Source organism: Malaclemys terrapin, chromosome 1 (genome assembly GCF_027887155.1).
Source record: "Malaclemys terrapin pileata isolate rMalTer1 chromosome 1, rMalTer1.hap1, whole genome shotgun sequence".
In the NCBI taxonomy this organism is placed as follows: Eukaryota; Metazoa; Chordata; order Testudines; family Emydidae; genus Malaclemys; species Malaclemys terrapin.
The window spans coordinates 14,589,655-14,616,290 of NC_071505.1; the positions used below are offsets into that span (position 1 = coordinate 14,589,655).

At 43.2% G+C, this 26,636-nt stretch overlaps 1 protein-coding gene across 3 annotated transcripts; it reads left to right on the forward strand.

Moving 5' to 3' along the window:
* The first annotated feature begins 893 nt into the window (after positions 1-893).
* SEC61A2 (SEC61 translocon subunit alpha 2) lies at positions 894-26,079 on the forward strand. 3 transcript variants are annotated; one of them, XM_054016549.1, is made up of 12 exons: positions 898-1,325; positions 3,680-3,747; positions 8,403-8,468; positions 13,471-13,549; positions 17,253-17,384; positions 17,529-17,638; positions 18,318-18,471; positions 19,495-19,655; positions 22,020-22,217; positions 22,411-22,602; positions 22,757-22,833; positions 24,964-26,079. In XM_054016549.1, exons 1-12 carry the CDS (start codon positions 1,319-1,321, stop codon positions 25,148-25,150), a joined length of 1,431 nt encoding a protein of 476 aa, XP_053872524.1. In that variant the 5' UTR covers positions 898-1,318; the 3' UTR covers positions 25,151-26,079. The 3 variants fall into 3 exon arrangements, with proteins under 3 accessions (XP_053872530.1, XP_053872524.1, XP_053872533.1); XM_054016558.1 differs by lacking the exon at positions 898-1,325 and adding an exon at positions 6,755-6,797 and having other exon boundaries at positions 3,694-3,747; XM_054016555.1 differs by lacking the exon at positions 22,757-22,833 and having other exon boundaries at positions 894-1,325.
* The last annotated feature ends 557 nt before the right edge of the window (positions 26,080-26,636 follow it).

The window sequence follows — 26,636 nt, forward strand, 5'->3', positions numbered from 1 at the left end:
GATTCATTATAGCCCAGAAAAGCCATCATCTGCACCTTAACTCTAGAACGGGGGCTGTCTCGCTCTAGGGCTATGACTCCCGGCTCGCGTATGCCTAGCGCTACATCTCATGAGCTACTGCGAATATAAATAGCAGGTTACCTGCAGTGGAGGTAAGGCTGATCTGGGCTGCGTAGGTAGCTCCCGCCCTTAAAACTGCTTATGCTAAAAGAACAGGAGTACTTATTCCTGCTACCTCCATAAGAGCCAGTGGGGGGACGCGTACCTGAGCAAGGACAAGTTTGGGCTGTAGTCCACGAAAGCTTATGCTCTAATAAATTTGTTAGTCTCTAAGGTGCCACAAGTACTCCTGTTCTTCTTTGAGCAAGGACATCACCCCCGCCTGTAGTGCAGACAGAGCCGGGGGTCTCTTTACTGTATTTATTCTCACAGCATCCCGGTGCGGTCCAAGCTCCTCTAGGGCGGCTGCGGCAGAGCAGGGAAGTGAGCCCGGTGTAACAACGCAAACAGCTCTCGCTCCCAGTTCCCAGCCTAGCACCTGTGCCCTCGGGCCAGCCTCCAGCAGGGGGAGCACAGGCCGGGAGGCCTCAGTGTGAACGGCTTCAGGTGAAGCGTAAAGACTGTAAATATCAGCGTCTCCCCCGGCCTCCTGACACGGGGAACCGGGTGGTGCCTCTCCAGCCTCCCCCTGAGCGGGCCCGAGGGGGGAGGGGGCAAGCAGGGGCACAGGAGAGAGCGAGCCCCGGCTGGAACGAGGAGGGGGAGGGAAAAGCGAGCCCCGGCCGGGGGGGGCGGGGGGCGGGGCTCCTTCTGGGGTCAACGTTAAATTTCTGTGCACGCCCCCATCATGGGAACCTCACCCCCCCCCATGTGGACGCTTCCCGCCTGAAGAGGGCGCAGACCTTGACCTCTGACCCGCTACGGCTCAGCCGCCGGCGTGACGCTTTGGGTCCTTTAACGTGTTTAGGCGACTTTCCCGCGCCTGAGCCCTCTGCTCTGGTCCGCTTAACGGGTCAAGGAATGGGGTCATTTTGGCGGGGTGAAGGGTTCCTCCCGGAAAGGGGAATGGTGCCTGTTGTCCCGGGTCCCGCACCTCTCCCAGATTCCCACACGTACACTGCTCAGCAAGTGGGTGGCCCCGGCGCTGCCTGATCCGTTACCGGACCGGTAGAGGGAAGGGGTCCTGATTGTACCTGCGTCGCGGAACAGGACCGGCAGTCACGTGACTGGCAGCGGCCGGCGCCTCGGAGCGGGGAGGAGGCTGCAGGGGGAGGGGAAGCCCGGACTCCCCTTGGCCAGGCCGGCCGGCCCCGCCGCCATGGGCAGTGAGTATCGGGCGGAGAAGCGGGAACCGAGAGGTGGTGACAGAGGAGGCTGGGGGAAGGGGCTACGGGGGACACGGACACCAGGCTGGGTGTTGGGGCGGCCTGAGGGAGGGACAGTTCCCAGGGCTGGGCGTCTGGGGGTGATCTGAGGTGGGGATGGACAGTTCCCAGGGCTGGGCGTCTGGGGGTGATCTGAGGTGGGGATGGACAGTTCCCAGGGCTGGGCGTCTGGGGGTGATCTGAGGCAGGAAGAGAGGGACGGACAGTTCCCAGGGCTGGGCGTCTGGGGCGACCTGAGGGAGGGCTGGACAGCTTCCCGGGCTGGACATCTGGGGGTGATCTGAGGCAAGAAGAGAGGGATGGACAGCTCCCTGGGCTGGGCGTCTGGGGCGACCTGAGGGAGGGAGGGATGGACAGCTCCCCAGGTTGGGTGGCTGGGGGTGACCTGAGGGATGGATGGACAGCCTCCTGGGCTGGGCGTCTGGGGGTGACCTGAGGCGGGGACGGACAGCTCCCCGGGCTGGGAGTCTGGGGCGACCTAAGGGAGGGATGGACGGACAGCTCCCCGGCTGGGAGTCTGGGGGTGACCTGAGGGAGGGATGGAGAGCTCCCCGGCTGGGAGTTGGGGGCGACCTGAGGGAGGGACGGACAGCTCCCCGGCTGGGAGTTGGGGGCGACCTGAGGGAGGGACGGACAGCTCCACGGGCTGGGCGTCTGGGGCCGACCTGAGGGAGGGACGGACAGCTCCCCGGGCTGGGCAACTGGGGCCGACCTGAGGGAGGGACGGACAGCTCCCCGGGCTGGGCAACTGGGGCCGACCTGAGGGAGGGACGGACAGCTCCCTGGACTGGGCATCTGGGGGCGACCTGTCGAAGGGACGGACCGACCGACCGACCGACAGCTCCCCGGGCTAGGCATCTGAGGCGGCCTGAGATAGGGACACCAGGCTGAGGGCACGGGACGACCGGAAGGGGGCAGACTGACAGACTCTAGGCTGGGGTGACGGGCAATCTGGATGACAGAGACACTAGGCTGAGGCGCATGGGGCAATCCAGGGGGAGGAACAAGCCTTGGCTGTAGGGAGATAGTACAGGGGAGTTGTGGCAGGTGTGGGTGAGACTGAGACTGTGACTTGTAAGGGAGGTGTGGGAGGATTGGCCCATGGGTGACTGTAGAATATGCTGGGAGAAGTTGTGGGTGACCATGCCCATGAGGGCGTGACTCTGCCTGGCTAAAGCACTGGGGAATATGCTTTATGGAACATTCCTGCCCCAGGCAAGGGAAAACGAACCATCAGGTCTGTGGATCTTTCTGTGGGTTTGTCCAGCTTGCTTGTTCTGTGCAGGACAGGAGGCTTTGACCACACTAGCCTGAGTTAGGCTTTGCCCTTGCCTGCTGAAGTGCCACCCATGGCCAGGTGAGGCCATGCCTGCCATAGTGACACCATGCCTGTACAATAAGACTGGCTGAGATCCCCTGTATGGGAGCTGTGGCCTCGCTCTGTGTGTATTGTGTGTTTATATGCACTGAACAGGCTGAAGCAACAAATTGAGAGAAGAATATGGTTCGAAAATTGAAATCTCATTCTGACTGTTTAATTTCCAAATTTCTGTTCGCTGTCAGGCCAAGATAATCCAGCTAATTTGTTGGATTTTTGTAGGATTTTCTGGCCTTGGTTTACCAACAATGGAGTCATTTCAGCTTTATAAACCAAACATGTTTTTTAATGATCTGTCTTATTATTTCATGGTACCAAGTATTAAACTGTAAAAATATAGCCCAATAGATTAGAAAATAAGAAAAGGGATCATCTCAGTTCTGCCTGTATATTTGTGTGGGGGTGGATTGGTGACTGGATCTTTGCTGATATTCATACCTAATGTGTCTTGTTATAATGCACATATTTTGGAGGCCAAACAAAAAAATCATTCTTTGTTCTGGAATTTGTTCCAGTTAAAGGGATCATACTATCTAACTTGTTCACTCTTTCTCAGATAGAAATATTAGGCAGAACCACATCAAATGTTAAAGGAACTAAAATCCCACACTGCTCTGATTACATCTAGTGTTTTAGAGGGCTTAAAATCACAGGTGTTTCTTTTTGAGTAACTACTTTGGGAAATTCCATTCTATTATATGATTTAGGATGATTTTTTTCTCTATGCATATTTTAGTGTTGTTATAAATCAACATCTTGTCTCTGTATTTACCTAACTCATATTTTTGAATGTCAGACAAGTAGTTAATGTGCATATTTAAAGGGCTGAATCCTCGGTAAGAAAATGAGTGCTGTAATAAGTATTACTATTAGTCTGCTTGAAAAACTTATTTTATTTCTTTTTTTCTTTAAACAGTTAAATTTTTAGAAGTTATTAAGCCTTTCTGTGCAGTTTTACCTGAAATCCAGAAGCCTGAAAGAAAGGTTAGTGCTGCATTTGATTTTTTGCTTGTATTGGGTGAATTCATAGATTATTATAGGGATCATTGTGATCATCTGAGACTTCCACAAATTAATTCCTTTCTGAACTATGGCATATCTTTTAGAAAAACATCTTATGTTAATTTTAAAATTTCCAGTCATGGGGAATTCACACAACCCTTGGTAAATTGTTCCAGTGGTTAATTATTATCCCTGTTAAAATTTTGCACCTTAGTTCTAGTCTGAATTTGTCTAGCTTCAACTTCCAGCCAATGGATCTTGTTACACTTTTATCTGTTAGGCTGAAGAGCCCTCTGTCATATATCCCCCCCCCTCAGTCACTCAGTAAACAGTTGTGAGGGGACTCAGCCACTGGGTCCCTGGGTATTTTAAGCCTCCAGAGCCTGAATAGAGCTGAGCCAATACCCCATCCTTGGGATCCTTAAGTATGTGCTTGGGGTGCAAACCTTCTGTCTAGCACCCCCTCCTGAGAGCTGGAATCAGCTGTTTAGGCCCTGGGCTCAGTGCTGACCATTCAGACTGCTCCATAGGTTAAGCATACCCACTGCCAGAACTCCACCCAAAGGTGTGAGCCTTCTGGGTTATTGTTTAACTGTGCAAGGAGGCCTGTGGCAAGTATAAAGCAGGTAACAGACACTTTGTACAGGATCTAATACCATTGCTCTTTTACTTAACAGATAAAGTATGTGAGTACAGATAATTTAGCAGTGTCGCTCTCTAGCTCACCTTTCCCTAGAGAGTCCTTGTGGTTCCTCAGTATTCAGGGAGGTAGTCAGGTTCCCTAGCCTCATCAGCCCCCTATATGTTGGGTTGCTTCTCCCTCCTCTTGAGCTGGAGAAAATTGTCACCAAAGATGCTCCTTTTTTATAATCTTCCAGTCTATTCTGTTGGGTGTGCCCCTCGTCAGCCTCAACAGGTGACCAGAAACCCTTACTAGGTTTGTGGCCAGGCTACCTCTGCCTTTGAGTTCAGACTTGAAAAAATGGTTTGCCCTGGGTAGCAGCCATCTCTTTGTCATGTAGATGGACAATCCTCAAAATTTAACAAGTCTGTTGATAGCTGTATGCCAGCACATCTCAGGAATTATAGTTCAAGATGGAGGTTAAAAGACAGTGGGAATGTAAAGATGGTAAGACCAGCCTTACTATCAAATGAAGTGTGCAGTCTGATATAGGTGCTTGCAAAGACTTCATAATCTCACACAGAATACATAAATTGTCAGTGTCTGTGTGTGTTGTATGTTTTACACTTACCACTTGGCCCCTGGAATACGTAAACCAGAAGTCTCTAACCTTTGGGTGTAATTCTAGGAGTTGGTGTATTTAAGCGATGAGGGAGTATAAATGGTCTGTACTGAGTCCAAGGGCTGGACAGCGGGTTCCAGCTGTTAGGAGGGACCCCCTGGGGTACAGTCTTGGGAGCTGCGGTACCACTGAGCCCCCTGACCCTGGGCTCCCTCTTACACTGTACTGCTGTGACAAGCTGCAGAGCCCTCCAACCTGCAGTTTTACCAGCATACATATAGGTAGGACCATACCCAGCTACAGTTACATGCAGGCTCTCTGACTAGCCCCTCCAAGGCTGCAGTTAAGGCAACTCCCAGCTCCCCAGGTGTGCACCCCCTCTGGAGCATAAATCCAAAATTATACTATCTTGCGCTGCACAGGGAACTGTACAGCATAAGCTCATAAAATTTGCCCCCTCCCTCAATGTGGAGAGGAATATGCAACAGCCTTTGCCCCTGAGTTATGATTCCCACCCATTTCACTCCAACTCACTGGTTTAGATAAAGCAAAAACAAGTTTAACAACTACAAAAGATAGATTTTAAGTGATAGCACAGATCAAAGCAGCTTACCTAGCAAATAAACAAAAAATGCAAACTAAGCTTAATATACTAAATAGATTGGATGTGAATAGCAGATTCTCACCTTAAAACATGATACAAGCAGGCTGCAGATTCTTAAGGGGCAAGCTGCACTTGTTTTACAGCTTGGAATCCCCATGTGTTTCACTCACAGGCTAGAAATACCTTTAGTCTGGGTCCAGCACTTCCCCCAGTTCAGTCTTTGTCCCTCAGGAGTTTCCAGGAGTCTTCTTGGGTGGGGAGTGAAGAACACCAAATGATGTCACTCCCTGTCTTATATAGCTTTTACATATGGCAGGAACTCTTCGTTTCAAAGCTTGGTTCCCAGACCAGTCGGTTGCAAAATACTGACATCCCAAGATGAAGTCTAGAGACATGTGGTCTCATCACATATCCTGTAGAGTCATAGCAGCCATTACTCGGAGGCGGTCTGTAATGTTTTCAGGAAGGCTCCCCAGGTGGGAGATAAGCTTCTCTTAAGGCCTGTTGTTTTTTCCCTAATGGCCCATTGCCCTGAATACGCCCTTCCCCACCCACTATCTAGACTGAAAGCATCTTGTCTAGTGGGCATGACCCAGGTGTAACTACATTTGAAATACAGTTACATAGTCAACATTCATAACTTCAGACACAAAAATGATATATGCATACAAATAGGATAATCATATTCAGCAAATTATAACTTGCCCAGTGACACCTCACATGACTTATCTTGCATAAAATACATCAGAATTATGCTATAACTGTATCATAATAACATCACTGTGAATAATTTGGCGTGCAGTGTCACAGAAGGTCTGTGTCCCAAGAGTGTTCCTAGGGACTCAAAAAACTGTAGCAGTGGCTGAGCACTGGAGGCTTAAAATGTCCAGGAACTCAGCGGCTGGGTTCCCTCTCAGCAGTCTAATGAGTGTCAGAGAGGGGGCACGCCACTGAATCTGGCACCTTCTGTTATCAAGTTGATCAAATCAACCCTTAAATTCTGTTTTTTAAGCAAAGCAGATCAAACTCCTTGAGTCTCTCACTTATAAGGCATGTTTTCCTTTAATAATTCTCATGACTCTTTTCTCTGAACCCTCTCCAATTTATCAACATCCTTCTTGCATTGTGGACACCTGAACAGGATGCAGTATTCCAGTAGGGGTCACACCAGTGTCAAATAAGAGGTAATATAACCTCCCTACCCGTACTCAATATTCTCCTGTTTATATAACCAATGGTTGTATTCACCCTTTTGGCCACAACATTGCACTGGGAGCTCGTGTTCAGCTGATTATCCCTATGACCCCCAAGTCTTGGTTCCCAGAATAGAGTCCCCCATCTGGTAAATATGGCCTACATTTCTTTGCTCCGAGATGTAGTACTTTACGTTTGACCACATTAAAATGCATATTGTTTACCCTCATCCAGTTTGCCAAGTATCATAGAATCATACAAGGTTAGGGTTGGAAGATACTTCAGGAGGTCATCTAGTCCAACCCCCTCCTGAAAGCAGGACCAACCCCAACTAAATCATCCCATCCAAGGCTTTGTCAAGCTGGGCCAGTGATCCAGATTGTTCTCTATCAGTGCCTCTTCATTATTTACTACCCCACAATCTTTGTGTCATCTGCAAACTTTATCAGTAAGGATTTTGTTTTCTTCCAGGTCATTGATCAATTTCTAATATGTGTGAAAGTTGCATCCAATCCTCCTCCCATTTAAATCAGTTTTCCCATTGTATTCCGTGAGAGCAAGAAATGTGTTTTTCTATGCTTTTCTCTCTTATGAAAAAGCATCATCTGTGAGTCTTGGTTGGATATGTTAATATTGGAAGTAATTACTACTAGTTGTAAACAGATAGCTGTGGTTCATATTCCCCTGGTATGCATAGTTAAAATCTGTTTGAACAGGATGTTTTCTAAACTAAGAACTTGAACAGACTGAAAACACTGTGAGGAGGACACTTAGGGCACTCATTTTGCACCAACGTAGGTGAGAAAATGTCAAAGGAGTGAAGTGTCCAGGCATATCTGATCAGATAACTGCGTGTTATTTCAATACTGGTTGTTGTTTCTGGCGGTAGTACCTGGATGACCTTTTTCTGTGTCTGGCCTATGGCCTCAGAAAGCTCATTTCCTTTTTCCTTTAGTGTCAGACCACAGCTAAAGAAACTTTTCTTACTTTTGTGGCTTGAGGGTGTACTGGATGACACAAAGCTGTGTTTTCTTTGATACTGAAGTGTCACCATAGTCTTGTAGAGCCAGAGGGAAAATGGATTTTAGTTATCACAGGAGGTGCCTTAAAATATGAGTGCAAAAAAGATGGAGGACTACCCTAAACTATTGGAAAAGGTGGTAGGATCCTTGAAGCTAATAATTTTCCCCATTGTTTTTCAGGTATGTTCTGGAAGGTGTGTCCTTGGTTGTTCTTTTTTGAGGCCATTGTGTTGCTTTTCTGCCCCAGTCCCTCTTGAATTAATGTATTATAGATGTATAATAAACATTCCACTACTGCCAGTGTAAGTTAGATTGTGTAACTCAACAGCAAGTTTACATATCAGTATTCTTCAATTATTACATAGGAACTTCACTACTGTCACATTAGATATATCAGATAATCCGTGTTAAACATCAGTCAGTGTTAGAAATCTATTGTTATGGTTGAATACTCTGGCTCTGAACTCTACATGATGTAGCATTTTATGTCATAGAATATTATTATGATCTCTAAATATGTAGTGTTAACACAGGTTTGTGATTAATCCACTTCTTCTAAATTCTATTTTATAGATCCAGTTCAGAGAGAAAGTACTATGGACAGCTATCACACTATTCATTTTCTTAGTGTGCTGTCAGGTATGTACCTCTTTACATGCACATGCACACACACAAACACGCATACCCCTTTCTGTAAGACATGCAAGAGGATATAATGTTTGTTTTTAATGTTGGAGCAGTGAGGATTCCTTGTATATCTGTACCAGTCCAGTTATTTTATAATTTTACATTAAACATTTAAGTAGTTCTGTCAATGAAACTTGCTCTTGTGAAGTGTCTTTTGCTAAAATTCATACTGTTCCCCCCCCCCCCCAAATTAACTTCTTGTTACACCTCCTAAATTTCAGACCTTAGAAGGGAGTTGTCAACTTGAAATCTAGTCTCATTTGAAAAAGAAGTTAAAAGTAGTTTTAGGTTTCACACCTACCCCTGATTTCCTCTAAAATTTCTTTGATTTTACTATATAATCTTTCCTCTTTATTTAACAACTATATATATTTCTCTCCTTTTGTTACTCTGTGTGAAAGACCCATACAAATGGGGGACACTGATAATAGAGTAAACAGTGACACTACATACAAAGTGCTGCCAAATTCACACAGTAAACAAACTGAAAAATATATTTGTCTTTTTAATCTTATAACTAAGATGTTAGTTGTAAAAATAACTTTAAAAAAAATAGAAGTGTTATTGTTTTAAATTAGCCATGCTTTTAACAAGATGGCACAGTGTATGGGTTGCAAACTCTGCAAGGAAATAGTTCATAGAATCATAGAATATCAGGGTGGGAAGGGATCTCAGGAGGTCATCTAGTCCAACCCCGTGCTCAATGTAGGACCAATTCCCACCTAAATCATCCCAGCCAGGGCTTTGTCAAGCCTGACCTTAAAAACCTCTAAGGAAGATTCCACCATCTCCGTAGGTAACCCATCCTTTAAATAATGTTTCAGTTTAAATATAATTTTTTTTTAATGGAAATATGGATAGAGATGTTAGATACTAAAAAGCAAGCTTTTACAAATTTAAGTAATGTTTGTAAAACATAGTGCCAAGAATTATTAAAACCTAAATCTGGGGCCTAAATTAGCCCGACAACATCTCATTGCACGAAGTTAATATAAATGGCCATTAAAACCCCTTTTTAAATGGTTTTGCAGAGCTTTTAAATTGCACTTTAAAACACTGATTCTGAAATTGTAGTGTATAAAATAACCATTCTAGAGCCACTGAATAATGTGTATATTCAGGTGATCCACAAAATACAATCTGTATGTTTTTGAACAGTGAAAGGCTATTTAGAGGCCGAAGGAAGTCTTTTAAAATCGGCTTGTTTTCTTTTGGTGAGCCATTAAAATGTTTATCTGAGAGGCAAGAACATACTATTTCAGCACGGTGTAGCTGTTAAATGTGTGTTGAATAGAGGAAGCTTTACAAGGATTACAGTAGTAAAATAGGGAAGAAACAAGTATAGACTGAATTTTCAGTAAGTAGTTTAGTTTAGAAAAATGTAGATTTCAACCTGACAAGATTTCTGGGACACATTTTTTCCATAATTGAGGTAAGTTCCAAAAGAGCTAATACCTCATCAATAGTGCCCTACTAAATTCATGGTCCATTTTGGTCAATTTCACAGTCATAGGATTTTAAAAATCATAAATGTCATGATTTCAGATATTTAAATCTGAAATTTCACGGTGTTGTAACTGTAGGGGTCCCGACCCAAAAAGGGACTGTGGGGGGTCTCAAGGCTATTATAAGGGGGTTGTGGTATTGCCACCCTTCTGCGCCGCTTCTGCAGCAGCGCTGCCTTTCGAGCTGGGTGGCTGGAGAGTGGCAGCTGTTGGCCAGGAGCCCAGCTCTGAAGGCAGCCCTGCTACCGCCACCAGCAGCAGCACAGAAATAAGGGTGGCATGGTATGGTATTGCCACCCTTACTTCTGTGCTGCTGCTCGCGAGGCGCGGCCTTCAGAGCTGGGCGCCTGGCCAGCAGCCGCTGCTCTCTGGCCACCCAGCTCTGAAGGCAGCACAGAAGTGAGGATGGCAATACTGCGACCGCCGTACCATAACCTTGTGACCCCCACCACGATCCCCTTTTGGGTTGGGGCCCCCAGTTTGAGAAACACTAGTCTTCCCCATGAAATCTGTATATTATAGGGTAAAAGTACACGAAAGACCAGATTTCATGGTGGAAACCAGATTTCACGGCCATGAATTTGGTAGAGCCCTACTCATCAAGGGTTAAAGAACTGCTTTCAAAGAGTAGCATAAGAGAAAAAGCATGACTTCTGAACCAACAAACCAATCAGGAACAGATGATTTTTATCTGTTAAGCTTTAGAAAATTTGATGACGCATGCAGGTCTCCATCATAGAGAATTACGCAAAACTTGTATGTACAGTGGAACTTCAAAGATAACGAACACCAGAGTTATGGACTTACCGGTCTACCAGACACCCTGTGAAACCGGAAGTCCTCAATCAGGCAGCAGCACAGACCCCAAAAAAAGAGCAAATATTGTACTGCGTCAGGGCTTCAGCCACTGAGGGGTTGGGCTGCAGCCCAGACGGGGGAGGTGTCAGGGCTTCAGCGGGGTGGCGCTTGGGGCTACTGACCCAGAGGGGGAGGTGTCAGGGCTCCAGCAGGGGTGGTTCCCGGGGCTTCTGACCCAGAGGGGGAGGTGTCAGGGCTCCAATGGGGGTGGCGCTCAGGACTTCTGACCCTCTGAGCACCTGGGCTCAGGGCTTTAGACTGGGGGGGAACACTGGGGCTCAGGGCTTCAGCCCTGTGGCTCTATTTCCGCCTTCAGCCCTGTGGGGGCTGCTGAGACTAAGGGATTTAGTTATGAGAGGAATGCCAGTTTCGGTCCCAGCGCTCTCCCTGTAGCTAAAGCCCTGAGTCCCCCTCTGCCCCCCCAGCTGAAACCAGGAGCGGAGCTGCGGGGCTGAAGCCCAGATCCCAGCGTCTCCCATGGGGTTGAAGTCAGAAGAGAGACATGGAGCTGAAGCCCTGAGCCCCCTGCCAGGAGCCCTGGTGGCCCCTAGAGTCAGAAGCCCCCAACCCCTGCCCTCCCCACTGAATCCTGCCCCCCACACCCCTCAGCCCTGTGGCTGCAGTCCCAACTCCCCCGCTGAAGTCCATAACGTCTTGTTGAGAGTTATGGACCATTTCAGAGTTATGGATAACCTCCATTCTCGAGGTATCCATAACTCTGAGATTCTACTGTAGTCAAAACTTAAAACTGTTTCCTAGTATCTGTAGGGACCAAATGATATACGCAGAAATCTTGCATTCATATTGTATCAAGAGAGAGAACAAGTAACAGTACATGGTGAAGGTGTATAAACCAACGGAGCTCCCTGTACAGTCTGGAAAGTAAGTGGAGTTAAAAAGGAGTAATCATTGTTCATGATGCTTTTAGAATAAAATAATCTGAACCAATAATAAACTGTAGAACAAAATTCTAACCTACGTCAAGAGTTCCTGGACTGCACTGTTAAAACAGCAGCAAGAGAGTATGCCTTCTCTCAAAACAGGTTGACTGGGCAACAAAATGGCAGATGAAATTCACATTGAAAAACATAATCCCAGTTATACATATAAAATGTTGGGGTCTAAATTAGCTGTTACCTGTCAAGAAAGAGATCTTGGAGACATTGTGGATAGTTCTCTGAAAACATTCACTCAATGTGCAGCAGCAGTCAAAAAAAGTGAACAGAATGTTGGAAATCATTAAGAAAGGAATAGATAATAAGACAGAAAATATCATATTGCCTCTATATAATTGCATGGTACACCCACATCTTGAATACTGCTTGCAGATGTGGTTGCCTCATCTCAAAAAAGGTATATTTGAACTGGAAAAGGTTCAGAAAAGGGCAATAAAAATGATTAGGGGTATGGAATGGCTGCCATATGAGGACAGATTTATAAGACTAGGACTCTTCAGCTTGGGAAAGAGACGACTAAGGGGGGATATGATTGAGGTCTATAAAATCATGACTGGTGTGGAGAAAGTAAATAAGGAAGTGTTATTTACTCATAACACAAGAACTAGGAGTCACCAAATGAAATTAATAGGCAGCGGGTTTAAAACAAACAGAATGAAGTATTTTTTCGCACAACACACAGTCAACCTGTGGATCTCCTTGCCAGAGGATGTTGTGAAGGCCAAGTCTATAACAGGATTCAAAAGAGAACTAGATAAATTCATGGAGGATAGGTTCATCAATGGCTATTAGCCAGGATGGGCAGGGATGGTGTCCCTAGCCTCTGTTTGCCAGAAGCTGGGAATGGGCGACAAGGAATGGATCACTTGATGATTACCTGGTCTGTTGATTCCCTCTGGGGTTGGAAGACAAGATACTGGGCTAGATGGATCTTTGGTCTGACCCAGTATGGCCGTTCTTCTTTTCTTCTGGTCTGTTTGATATATAGTATCAAAACCCGAAAGATGAAGTTAATTTTCATGCAGGCTTTTATTGACTTAAATTTGTGATTGTTTCCGTTCATAGCACTTTTCATAGTTAAAAGATTTTAAATATTTAATTTCTGTGGTTGGGGAATTAATCATTGGCAAAAATATTTGTATTACGTTTTCTGCTATATCTCTTAACCGCAAAGAAATGCAATATTAGGACCCAAAGGTAAAGTTAAGTTAGCAACTGAATGCTTTCTGTTTTCATTTTCAAATCTGAAAACTTTTTTTTATATATATTAATCCAAAACTCAAACACTCAGATTCAAAAATGTCAATGAAATACAAAACCAATAGAATTTACTATTTTATTGTCTTCTTAACACATGAAGACCAGCATATTAAATTTGTACAGGTTATTAAATATGTCTCTGTCATATTGTGCTTTGAGTTTTCTTCAGAGGATTATATTGCTTGTCATATAAACTTTATGCTGTAGTTTTAATGTCCGAAACATGAAGAATTTTGGAATAAATTATTCTAAGCAACGTATCTGTAACCTGAAACCAGTTCACAATTACTCTTTCTAGTATGTATTTGTTTGTACTTTGTGCAGTCTAGCTTTACAGAGAAGTCTAGACATTTAATAGTACACATATCTTTACAGATCCCTTTGTTCGGAATCATGTCATCAGACTCTGCAGATCCTTTCTATTGGATGAGAGTCATTCTTGCATCAAACAGAGGTTAGTAGATTAGTCATCTCTCTTCACTCTTTTTCTCTCTGGTATTGCATTAATTTAAACAGGTATAATTGACAATTAATTGATTTTCAAATATTTGATTTCATGGAGTCTAGAAGTCAGAGTTAAGTACTTTGTGAGTGTTTAGGACAGATGTAATACTCTAAATTCATAACATTTTTCAAAAGCCAATACAAGTATCTTCTATTTTGAAAATAGCATAGGAATTTGGCATCATCTGAGGAGCAAATGAAATTCAGCTTGATACTCTTTCCAGAAGTAGAGCATCTCAAATATGTAAGACAGGTAACCTGCCATATGAATACATGGGGCACATTAATGATTCCCACTTATTGATAATACTGGTTTACACTTTGAGATGCTTGGAGTAGAAGATGATTTATAAATCCTAGTGAATTAAGCCACACAGTACAACTACAGAGTAGATGAGCAAATAATTTCACAGGTCTGGAAACTGAAGATAGAGAAGTTAAGAGCCTTGCTCAGGATCACAGTGCACCTATGACAGAGCTGGGATTAGAACTCCTAGCTCTTAGTCCTTCTCTCAGACTATCAGATCATGCTGCCTCTATTGCTAATTCTTGTTATGCTTTAGTTGATCTGTATCTGTTCTCAGTCTGCAGCAGATTAGGTCCCTTATTATTTTTTAAATTAACTTTGCTAATAGTTTTATGTGACAGTATATTAATTCATTGCAAGTGAAAGAAGGGTAATCAAACTTGTTGGGGCTGTCTTTGTTTCTCATTTGCACAGTGCCTGAACTAATGCTGTCCTGAGCCCCAAGTGATACCTCTAAATGATACTGCAGTGTAAATATTTGGCTTCCATATATATATTTTTCAGAATATTATCTCCTTTTAATCACTTTACACACACACACACACACACACACACACACACACACACACACACTCTCTCTCTCTCTCTCTCTCTCTCTCTGACTTGATATGGCCTATTTGAATCAAAATGGTAAATTTGTTTGTTCTTCCTCATAGGTAAGATTCTGACTATGAAAATAATATAAAATGTTGAACTGGCCGCATACTAATTTTAGTTCTTTGAAACATTGAGCATTTGGACCAAACAGTTAAACTTGCAACATGCTCGGAATGGAGAGACTTTCCTATGATTCACTGAAGGATGGATAAACCTTCAAAAAGTCAACATTTATAATGCTGGCTTAGGACCAAATATGCAATATCTTTGGGAGATCTTATTGAATTATGTTTTAATAGCTTTGGAATCCACTAAATGCAGTAAACCCTGGGAAGTGTTATGAGTTTCAAAGGATTGTTTTACACAATGTGCCAGAGAAGAATGAATTTTTGGGACAACGAAGTTAAAAGGGATTTCCCAGGAAATCTCTGGGGGGAGGTGTATGTACCCCTGCTGGTTATGTAAGAACTCATCCTTTTGAAGCTTCACCCTGAGGAGAGGATCACCCTTTGTAACAGGTGATCGGCAGACATGAGGACGATATCAAAGGCCCAAACTGTATAAAGGAAAGGATGAATGAGCTAACAGCTGTTATGAACTTGTAACCCCAGAAAAACCCTGTGGTGGGGTTTGAAGGACTGATCACCTGCCAGACCCCTTGATGGAGTCGGGGTGATCTCTAGTAAGCTTATTAGCATGTGTTTAGGTCCTTTTATTGTTTTTAATGTTTTCTCTGTAATGCTTTCACCTTAATTATAAATGTGCTCACTTAGAAAGGGCTGTGTGGTAACTTCTAACTGTGTGCAATTGTGCTGTGTATAGCCTCGGAGGAGAAAGCAAAACAGGCCAGCTCATGCAGTCTGACTTGCTGGGTAACTCACATTGTAAGCAGGGAACTGTGCAGTCTGGAAAAACCCCGGTCAGGATGGGAAGAGACATGGTTCTCTACCCAGGAGAACTCACAGCTGGAAGGCTAAAAGTAGTTTCAGGAGCAGTTGCCCTGAACTGTTACAGGCTACACTGCAGATATCTATATCTCAGGAGGTATTATTTCAATAGGTAGCATCTTACCCTCAGAGCTGATACTGAACCAATAGCCTAACAGAGAGCTAGGAGCATGGTGCTAGTAGATGATACAAAAATCAGAACATTTTAATAGCCCCATGACTTGTTTCTTAAAAGTGTCCATTTAATCCTGGTTTCAGAGTAGCAGCCGTGTTAGTCTGTATCCGCAAAAAGAACAGGAGTACTTGTGGCACCTTAGAGACTAACAAATTTATTAGAGCATAAGCTTTCGTGGACTACAGCCCACTTCTTCGGAAGAATGCATCCGAAGAAGTGGGCTGTAGTCCACGAAAGCTTATGCTCTAATAAATTTGTTAGTCTCTAACGTGCCACAAGTACTCCTGTTCTTTTTAATTTAATCCTGCTTTCCTCATCAAATTCTAATGTGGGTAATTACATTCTGCCTTCCTAAATGCCTCCTGCACCTTCAGCTGGAAATTCAGTGATTCTCTGATTGGTGAGTGATAAACCACAGTGGCCTTCTGAGACCTTTCTGATGGTCCACAAAATGGACCAAGCAGTTGAGTGATAGGGCTGACATGAGAGGAGAATCTAGGGGAAGACTTTCCCCAGTGAAGAGTTCAGTATTGTGAAATACTGGAGAACTAACTACATATCCTGTTCAGCCCCTGTACACATCAGCTTTGGATTGTAGTGTTGTTTCACAAAAATGTTTGAATACACATATTTCTCCCACATTGCCTTCAAAACCTCAGATTGTGACACAGCAGTCTTTGTTTTGGAGGAGATAGTGACCACTTAGGAAGGAAAAATCAATTTCACACATACAGAATGGGAAAAGACTGTCTAGGTAGGAGTACGGCAGAAAGGGATCTAGGGGTTATAGTGGACCACAAGCTAAATATGAGTCAACAGTGTGATGCTGTTGCAAAAAAAGCAAACATGATTCTGGGATGTATTAACAGGTGTGTTGTGAGCAAGACACGAGAAGTCATTCTTCCGCTCTACTCTGCTCTGGTTAGGCCTCAGCTGGAGTATTGTGTCCAGTTCTGGGCGCCGCATTTTAAAAAAGATGTGGAGAAATTGGAAAGGGTCCAAAGAAGAGCAACAAGAATGATTAAAGGTCTTGAGAACATGACCTATGAAGGAAGGCTGAAAGAATTGGGTTTGTTTAGTTTGGAAAAGAGAAGACTGAGAGGGGACATGATAGCAGTTTACAGGTATCTAAAAGGGTGTCATAAGGAGGAGGGAGAGAACTTGTTCACCTTAGCCTCTAAGGATAGAACCAGAAACAATGGGTTTAAACTGCAGCAAGGGAGGTCTAGGTTGGACATTAGGAAAAAGTTCCTAACTGTCAGGGTGGTTAAACACTGGAACAAATTGCCTAGGGAGGTTGTGGAATCTCCGTCTCTGGAGATATTTAAGAGTAGGTTAGATAAATGTCTATCAGGGATGGTCTAGACAGTATTTGGTCCTGCCATGCGGGCAGGGGACTGGACTCGATGACCTCTCGAGGTCCCTTCCAGTCCTATAATCTATGAATCTATGAATCTTTTTCTTTGACAGCAGCTTGAAACATCACTAGACTGGAAAGTGTTTGAAAGGATATGAAGAATAGTTTTGTTTTGTTTTTTTTATTGCAGGTCAGAACCTTTCTAAAGGCCTGATCCTTAGAGGTGTGGGGGTTTTGGGATGTGGTTTAATAATTTTTCTTCCTCTTCAGGGACTTTGATGGAGTTGGGTATCTCGCCCATTGTGACATCTGGTTTGATCATGCAGCTGTTAGCTGGTGCCAAGATCATTGAAGTTGGTGATACACCAAAAGACAGAGCTCTTTTCAATGGAGCCCAGAAATGTGAGCATTATTTTGATTAAAATTACTAAACATTTCTATTCTTGGCAAACCAATGTGTATAACTAAAATGCTAGATACAAGGCATCCGTAGTATACTAACTCAGCAGCTGTCTATAAATGAGCGTTGCTTTCTTTTTGTTTCAGTGTTCGGGATGATTATAACCATTGGGCAGGCCATTGTGTACGTCATGACTGGGATGTATGGAGATCCTGCTGAAATGGGTGCTGGAATTTGTCTCCTTATCATAATTCAGGTACATAATTAATTCTTCTGTGAATAAGCACTTCTGTGACATTCAGATATAGTATAGATGGATTGAAAATCCTGACCCTTCTCCTACTTCCCCTAACAATCCAGTGGCTTTCTTCTCTTTTCCTAAGTGTTCTTAACATTGTAAACAGCGCATCCTAAATGTATGTAATGCATATATGTGAAAGGCATAAAATTTCCCAGAAGGACAAAGATACATCCAGTGGTTACATATGCTCAAGATGTTCCAGATAAGTGGGTCACGTTTGATTCCATTTGTCAAAGCTGTTAAGTATTAAAACAGGAGTAGGCGGCTTTGAAAGCAGTGGACACTGTATTTAGGACATTTCTGATTAAAGGGTGCAAATCTTATCAAAGCAGTCCATGCACAATGTAAGAAACCAACACATCACTTCTGTGTAGAAAACATTATTTATTAAACAATGTGACTCTTATTGTCAATACTGAAAAGTTATGTAAATATAGCAAGAAGACTCCTGCTCTTAAATTCCTGACCTGCTGACTTTAAATCAGTGTTGGGAGGTTACAAGGGAACAGGACATCTACATTTAATATTGAATAATCCCACATTATAATGAAAATATAATCAGTAATATTTTTAATACTTAAATTCTTGACTGATTTATTCTTGTTTCTGCTTACTCGCATTTCTTTCCCCACAGTTGTTTGTTGCTGGTTTGATTGTGCTGCTGTTAGATGAGCTGCTGCAGAAGGGTTACGGCTTGGGGTCTGGTATTTCCCTCTTTATTGCTACCAACATCTGTGAAACCATTGTCTGGAAGGCCTTTAGTCCCACTACCATTAACACTGGCAGAGGTACATTGCACAGATAACTATAACAGCACAAGTTTCACTTGATACGTGCTGGAAATTAACTTTATTGTACTACAGAGTAGCAGTTAACTATAGAACTGTTGGTTTAGTGCAGTGCTGATTAGCTTTTAACAGTCATTGTCCAAAAATGGAGACTAAACACTGCCAGATCCGTAAGAGTAACTTTATCAAGAATAACAATCCAAAAGTTTGCCTCTGCCGCTTTAAATTCTAGTGGTTGCAGTGGAGACATTTTTTCTCATACCCCTAATCCTTCCTTGACCTCAGGAATCTGGATTTCCTAGTCTGAATCCTGTGTCTTATTTTTAGCACACTGTGGTGCACAGACATAGAAAAGGAAGTGGATTTAGTATTTTCAAAGGAGATGTTTGTGGTACAATTACAGTGTGTGAATAAGACATTCCTGTATTTAGTGTCTCCCCATTACACTCTGAAGTATGTTTGACATTTTGGAGAATGGGAATCCCACCTTCAGTTCTGTATCATGCCCTCAGTGCCCATGGCTGCACTGTGAGACCAGCCTTGGCCAAAGAGAAATGCTGCTTCTATCTATGCTGAGAGGTTATCAGATAGCTTATGAGTAAACTCCAAATCCTAAACCAAATTTTACCTTGATTGATTGCATCTCCAGTTTCTGGCATTTTTATTTACTGTGCTTGCTTGCTGCTCCTTTCTACCACTCCTTTTCTCTTCTTCCCCCACTTCTCCCCCCTCCATTTAAAAAAAAGGGGGGAATTGTTTTTGTCACATGGTTGAGAACTATAGGTTTTATCACAAAGGCAGCGTCCTGAATGTCCTGGTATTCTGCAGGCTGGAAAGGGAATCTTACATTATGACATACATGTTCTAATAGGACTACAGTACAACATATCTCATAACACGTATACAGCACTTTTTCAAATATAAATTAATACCAGACCTTGTTAATTAGAAATTCACACTAATTTTTTACTTTAAAATTAAAAAAAAAAGATGGAGTGGTTTACTCTGTTTTGCTTTATATAGGAACGGAGTTTGAGGGTGCGGTGATTGCATTATTCCATCTTCTGGCTACACGAACTGACAAAGTCCGTGCTTTGCGGGAGGCTTTCTACCGACAGAACTTGCCCAATCTCATGAATCTGATTGCTACAGTATTTGTGTTTGCTGTGGTCATATATTTTCAGGTAAATAGAAAGTGCAATCTACAGCTATAGGGCAATTACTTAATTACAAAAGGAAGAAGGATCCAGACTCTTAATTTATTAGTCTTGTATTGAAAGAAATACAATACACTGATATAACGCTGTCCCTGGGAGCTAAAAAATCTTACCACGTTATAGATGAAACTGCGTTATATCAGACTTGCTTTGATCCGCCGGAGCGTGCAGCGCGCCCCCCTCCCCCCCCCCCCCGGAGCGCTGCTTTACCACGTTATATCCGAATTCATGTTATATCGGGTCGCATTATATCCGGGTAGAGGTGTAATTACAAAAGTTAAAATGGAACAACTAAAGTATTTGTCTTATAATTTCAGGGAGTAACAAAGTAAGAATTTTTTTCTAATATTGTCATTTCACTAACAGACATTTGACATTACAGCTATTTAATTTTATACCCAAAATGACCTGTGGTTGATACTCAGATACATTTTGGTTCTGTGTTTGTACAGTGCCTAGTGCAGTGGGGTCCTGGTCTATAATTGGGGTTCCTAGGCACTATGACAATAACAATGATAAATGCTACTACTAATTAAATTAGTTACTTGTGAGATCTTTAGCATTGCCATTAAATGCCACACACACTAATGTTTTCAGCTGAAGTATTTTCATGTTCTGGAAACTAAAAATAATTTTGCTGCAAATCTTAGTGGTTTTACAGTGTACAGAATACACTTAATACAGCACAGTTTGTTTTCATGGTCAGCTCTTGAAAGAATATATTCAGTCCAGGGCCGGCTCTGGCAAAAAAGCCTCCCGCCGCCCCGCCGGGGAGCACAGCAGGGGAGGGCACCGAGCCCGGCCGCCACCCCGCTCTCCCCGTCCGGCCGGAGCGCCGGGGGGAGGGCGGCGAGCCCGCTGTGGCTCCGCTCTCCCTGGCGGCCGGAGCGCCGGGAAGAGGGCGGTGAGCCCAGCCGCAGCCCCGCTCTCCCCGACCGGCGGGAGCGCCGGGAGGGCGGCGAGCCCAGCTGCAGCCACGGCCCCGGCCGGCCGGAGTGCCGGGGGGAGGGCGGCGAGCCCGGCCGTGGCCCTGCTCTCCCCGGCCGGCCGGAGCGCCGGGAGGAGGGCGGCGAGCCCTGCCGGGGCCCTGCTCTACCCGGCCGGCCGGCTGGAGCACCGGGGGAGGGCGGCGAGCCCGCTGCGGCTCCGCTCTCCCCGGGTGAGCGCCACCCCCCCTCCAGGTGCCGCCCCAAGCACATGCGTGGTAGGCTAGTGCCTGCAGCCGGCCCTGATTCAGTCTCAGCCAGAGAGCCATACTTTTTTGTGACATGACTGGTGCAGTTTGTTCCAGAATCTTGGAACTGATGCATAGCTTTTGTCCTGTAAGTTTTCTCTAAATGTCCAGCTATGCAATATGCCTTTTTATGTATATTTAAAAATTGGACACTTATGATTGGGTTTCTGTGAGAGAGCTTTTAAAAGAATGCCCCCATGTGGAATAAGTGTGATCCAAGATGTAAGGACTGAAATCTCTGGCTCCTAAACAATAGCGTGCCTGTTCAGTCTAGGAGATTAGCTATAACCAGAAAACAGCAGAATGCTCTGCTTGCAACTATCTTCGGAGGTTGGTTAGGCTTCTGCATTAAAAGCTGGTAAGTTTTTTGTTTTGTTTTCCCAAATCCTATACAAAATGAGTGCATTTTAAAAGGGTGCTGTTGGGTTTAGATTGGGAAAGGGTTGTGTACAAGAGGTTTTATGGAACCCAGCAATAAGACATTCTAAATATCCTTAAGGTTTTATTTAAATCAGTCTTAAACATTATATTTGCAGTAGCACCTAGAGACATTACTAGTTTCGGAGCCCCATTGTACTAGCTCCTGATCAAACAATCTCTGTCTGACCCAAAGAATTTATAATCCAATTCCCCTCATTACAAGTAGCACAACAATTATAGCACTGTGTGAACAAGTGAAATTCAGAACATGAAACTCATCCATTTTTTTTTAACATTCCAAGTCAAGCAAAATGGCATAAATGATAACTAATTTAAGGTGTTAAGAACGTTTTTTGTCTCTTAGTAAGTGATTTTTAACCTGTAGTCTGTTTGGGTGAATGAAAATTCTAGGAGAAATGGCATACTAAATAGAACAGTCATATGACTTAAATGCATAAACATGACAGTGTAAATATTTGGCTCAATCCAAGGAAGATTCCAGACCACTGTTCTGTTCATTATTATGGGAAAACAAACAAACAAGCTAGTCCAAAGGCTGTTTATTTCAGTCCTTGCATTCTAGGTTATTTAGTGAATACTCTATCTTATTAACAGTGCTGTTGTGACATGCCTTTGAGTTTAGAAATAAATTTAACACTTCCTTAATTCTCTCTTAGGGATTTCGTGTTGATTTACCTATCAAGTCTGCTCGATACCGTGGACAGTACAGTAGTTATCCCATCAAGCTCTTCTATACCTCCAACATTCCCATCATTCTTCAGTCTGCCTTAGTTTCAAACCTCTATGTCATTTCCCAGATGTTGTCTGTTCGATTTAGTGGCAACTTCTTAGTAAACTTACTAGGACAGTGGGCAGTAAGTATCTATCACTTCTAAAATAACTTTGATAACAAGTATTTTGGTATTTAACAAGTGGGAAGTTTAAATACTAATTTTCTTTAAAGTTCATGTATCTACAGTCTTAATTAAAGGAATCTGAAACCTCCATAAAGGGGGTAAGGTGGAGAGTCCCAGAGATAATGAGTTGCCTTTTCTTCCTCCCATGTAGGATGTCAGTGGTGGTGGCCCTGCTCGGTCTTACCCAGTTGGTGGTCTCTGCTATTACCTATCTCCCCCAGAATCCATGGGTGCTATATTTGAGGATCCTGTCCACGTAATTGTTTACATCATTTTTATGTTGGGATCCTGTGCGTTCTTCTCCAAGACATGGATTGAGGTGTCTGGTTCATCAGCAAAAGATGTAAGTGTTCTGATAACTGCTCTAAAATACTGTGTTTTAAAATCCTGCCTCTAATCTAGATAACTAGCTTCTAACAGATGACAGCTATTGTTCTGTGTGACTATCAGCTGGTTATAAAACACTGCAGAAGTCTGATAGAAATGTGTGTCTGCAGGTTGCTAAGCAACTGAAAGAACAGCAAATGGTGATGAGAGGCCACAGGGATACATCGATGGTTCATGAGCTTAATAGGTAAGGAAATGCTGGCTCTCTGCAGCAGTTCGCTACAGTAGAATGTAATTAACACCTTTAATACATTGGGTCAACCAAAGGTGGGGTCCCCTGCAAAGCCACTCAGATTTGTGCCCAGTGCAAGATGCAGATGCAACTTACTTTTTCACTCTCCTCACGTGTTTCATACTATGCTGTCATGTTAGTTGGGGAAGGATAGGGCCCAGGCAGACAGGAGGGACAAGGTGTTTATGGAAGAGTTGGGAAAAAATAGATGAAGGGAGGCTTCCTGTTTAAACAGGAGAATGGGGAATTTGGGATGAGTCCCATGTGTGGCTTTATTAAAGGGGAGACAACCTGATTTCGCAGCTGTTCAAATTATCACTACAGAGCTCTGACATCATGAAGCAACTCTTCCTCCTCAGTATGTGGCACTGGAGCCCAAGCAATAAACATTATGCCTTGTCCCTGATGTGGGGGTGAGGGGCTCCCTCCATCATGCAGATTTGGCAGCATTGTCTGAATGGGCTCATGGATTGAAGTAACCAACTTGCATTAGAGTTAGTGGGTTGTGGAATGTTTTCTAGAAAGGTATTGGTGTTGAAAGCTACATTCATTCAGAGTAACTGGAAAGATCATTAGTCTCTTCCATGCTTTAACAGTGGTTTGTGTAGTTATGCTTCCACACATTTGAATATTTAATATTTGAAAACTACATTGGATAAAGGCTGGATAATGCTCAGTGGTGCTGCTATTGTTGTAAAGACCATTAATGTGCTGGAAATAGAAGTGGAAGGCATTTTGTTAATCACATTATACAGTGTTCATGTATGTTTTGTAAACCTTTTAGTTATACCGCAGCCTTGTTTTTTCTGATTGGGTCTGCGGCAGCACAATCTGTGGGTGTTTCTGCTGGCAGGTACTTGATTGGAGGGAATTGGCAGCTAATTACTGTGCCCTCTTGCTGATGACTCTCATTGTAATCTTGCCTCTTCCCCCTCTTTCCTAGTGAGATCTGGTGCAAAAGAAACAATGTTCTTGTTCGCTAATAGTTAAAAAGTGATTCTGTTTGCTGGATGAGTGAGTTTTTGCTCTATCGAAGCTCACACATTAAAATGACTCAAATTAACTGTTTCCTTAAAATTTAGAGAAAAACTTTACCCTCAGGTGTGGACTTTACACTTGTATCTAAGGGCAGAATTTGCCCCAAAATCAATAGCATGCTTAGCTACTGAAAAGAGCAGTCTTTGGTCTCTTTAGCCTCCCAGCAGTTACTTAGCACGTACGTAGCATGCTATGCGTTCATACTACTTTAAGAACATAAGAATGGTCATACTGGGTTAGACCAGAGGTCCATCAAGCCCAGTATCCTGTCTCTGACAGTGGCCAATGGCAGGTGCTCCAAAGGGAATGAACAGACAGGTTATCATCAAGTGATCCATGCCCTGTCACCCAATCCCAGCTTCTGGCAAAGAGGCTAGGGATGCCATTGATGGACCTATCTTCCATGAATCTATCTAGCTCCCTTTTGAACCCCGTTATAGTGCTGGCCTTCACAACACCCTCTGGTAAGGAGTTTCAGAGGTTGACAGTGCGTTACGTGAAAAAATACTTTCTTGTTTGTTTTAAACCTGCTACCTATTAATTTCATTTGGTGGCCCCTTGTTCTTGTATTATGAGGAGTAAATATCTCTCTACCACTCATGATTTTATAAACCTCTATCATATCCCCCCTTAGTCGCCGCTCTTCAAAACTGAACAGTCTGTCTTATTAATCTGTCCTCATACGGAAGCCGTTCTATACCCTTAATCATTTTTGTTGCCCTTTTCTGAACCTTTTCCAATTCCAATATATATATATATTTATTTTTATTTTTATTTTTTTGCAAATGCTAGTCCTCACCACAGTGCTGTAAAGTAAACAAATATTTTTTGTTTAACTTTGTAGAGTTGGAGAAACTGACACAGATAGGTGACAACTTACCCAAAGCACAGTAGCCACTGGCAGAGTCGGACTGGAACTCTGAAGTTCCTAATGCCTGAATCCACTCATTCCTGTCGCTCCCTCAGTTGGTCGCACACAGTGATATAGCACAAGCAAAACAAGACCTTTGGATGGAAAAGTTTAATTGTGAAAACTTTCTGTTTCAGGTACATCCCTACAGCAGCTGCATTTGGTGGCTTGTGCATTGGTGCCCTCTCAGTATTAGCAGACTTTCTTGGAGCCATTGGATCAGGCACTGGCATCCTGCTTGCAGTCACTATTATTTATCAGTATTTTGAAATATTTGTAAAAGAACAGGCTGAAGTTGGAGGAGTGGGTGCTTTATTTTTCTAAATGTCCAAATATTTCATGATTTGCTTGAAAGGGAAAGTATCTTGACAACATGCCTCAGTCAGTCCAATAATGCTGTCTTCTTTTTCTTTGTTTTCAAGTGCCAAGTCCCATTATCATAATGGGCATTGAGCAATGCCTGTGTGCAGCATCGGTACCAGCTGCCTTAAGAATAAAGTTTACATTATCTTGTTTAAGTAGATCTAGTGTTGCCTGTAATGCTGGAAATCAATGCATCTACTTTGCTGTTCAGACACTACAGTGAGATGGTAAAATGTAAGAGTTTATTAGTAAACATTTTGCACACAGCGTTAAGATCTTAAATTGATTTTCCCATTTTTAGTCAGAAAAAAATACCAGTGTGCAGATTGCCACATGCCAATATTCTTGAGCTTATTAAATAAGTTCTTGACCGAATTTGTATGTAATCTATATTTTGCATAAATTACTTTTTATACTTTTTTAACGTGCATTTCCCCATCATTGTGCTTCAGCATTACCTATTCATTTGTGTTGTCTCCACTTGGGCATCCAACTCCTAGCCCTGAGGGTGGACAAACGTTTTACCTGAGATTGCTACTCATCTCACCTGTGAATTGGTTCTGCTGTATGTGCAAGGCCCAGAGAGCACTTCCATTCTCAGCCCTGGGCTTCCCGCATGTAGGTGCAGTCATGCCACCACGTTGGCCTATACCTTTTGTGTTTAACAAGTACTTGTGAAAACTGTGCCACTGAAACTTCATGTCCACTTTGCTTTTGTGATTCTGAAGGACAGAAGCCTGCTTCCTAAAGCAGTGTTCGGAATTGGGAGATGGGGGAAATGAGCAATTCCTGTTGAAAAATTATTTATGTTGTCGTAGTTTACAACGGCAATGTAACAAGTATAAACATTAGACAATAAACTTATTTAATTAAATTCTGTTCTTGTCTTATCTATAAGAGTTTTTTCTTTTGTAAAAAAAAAAAAACTGTTTGCTTAAATGATTTCATCATGGCGAAATTACTTAAAATGAGATTTAAAATACCTAATTATCCTTGATGGTATTTCAAAGTAAGATCTGTTAAGAGTAGTTTGCATTGTGTTAAATACAAGCTAAGGTCTGGTCTACACTGAAAAGTTGTCAGCTATGTTGTTCGGAGGTGTGAAAAATCCACACCCCTAAGCAACATAGTTAAGCCAGCCTAATTTTCAGTGTAGCCAGTGGTGTTAATGGAAGACTTCTTCCATCAACCTAGCTACTGTCTCTCAGGGAGGTAGATTATCTATGCTGATGGGAGAATCCTTCCCTTAAGCATAAATTGGTGCAGTTTTAGTGTTTCAAGTGTAGACAACTCTAAGTCTTGGATCCTAACTTTGTTAATTTAATTTCCTAAAAGTTAACCAGCTGACTTTTTAAACCACTGACCAGCACATCGCCTCATAGTCAGTGTGCTGCCTGTGGAAGTTGAGGTGGTTTGTGTGGCAATGTCTAAGTTAATAGGGGATTCA

Coding starts and splice junctions, on each gene's coding strand:
- SEC61A2 (XM_054016549.1), top strand. Junction 8,469..13,470: donor TTTTCTTAGTGTGCTGTCAG/GTATGTACCTCT, acceptor ATATCTTTACAG/ATCCCTTTGTTCGGAATCAT. Junction 17,639..18,317: donor GTCTCCTTATCATAATTCAG/GTACATAATTAA, acceptor CTTTCCCCACAG/TTGTTTGTTGCTGGTTTGAT.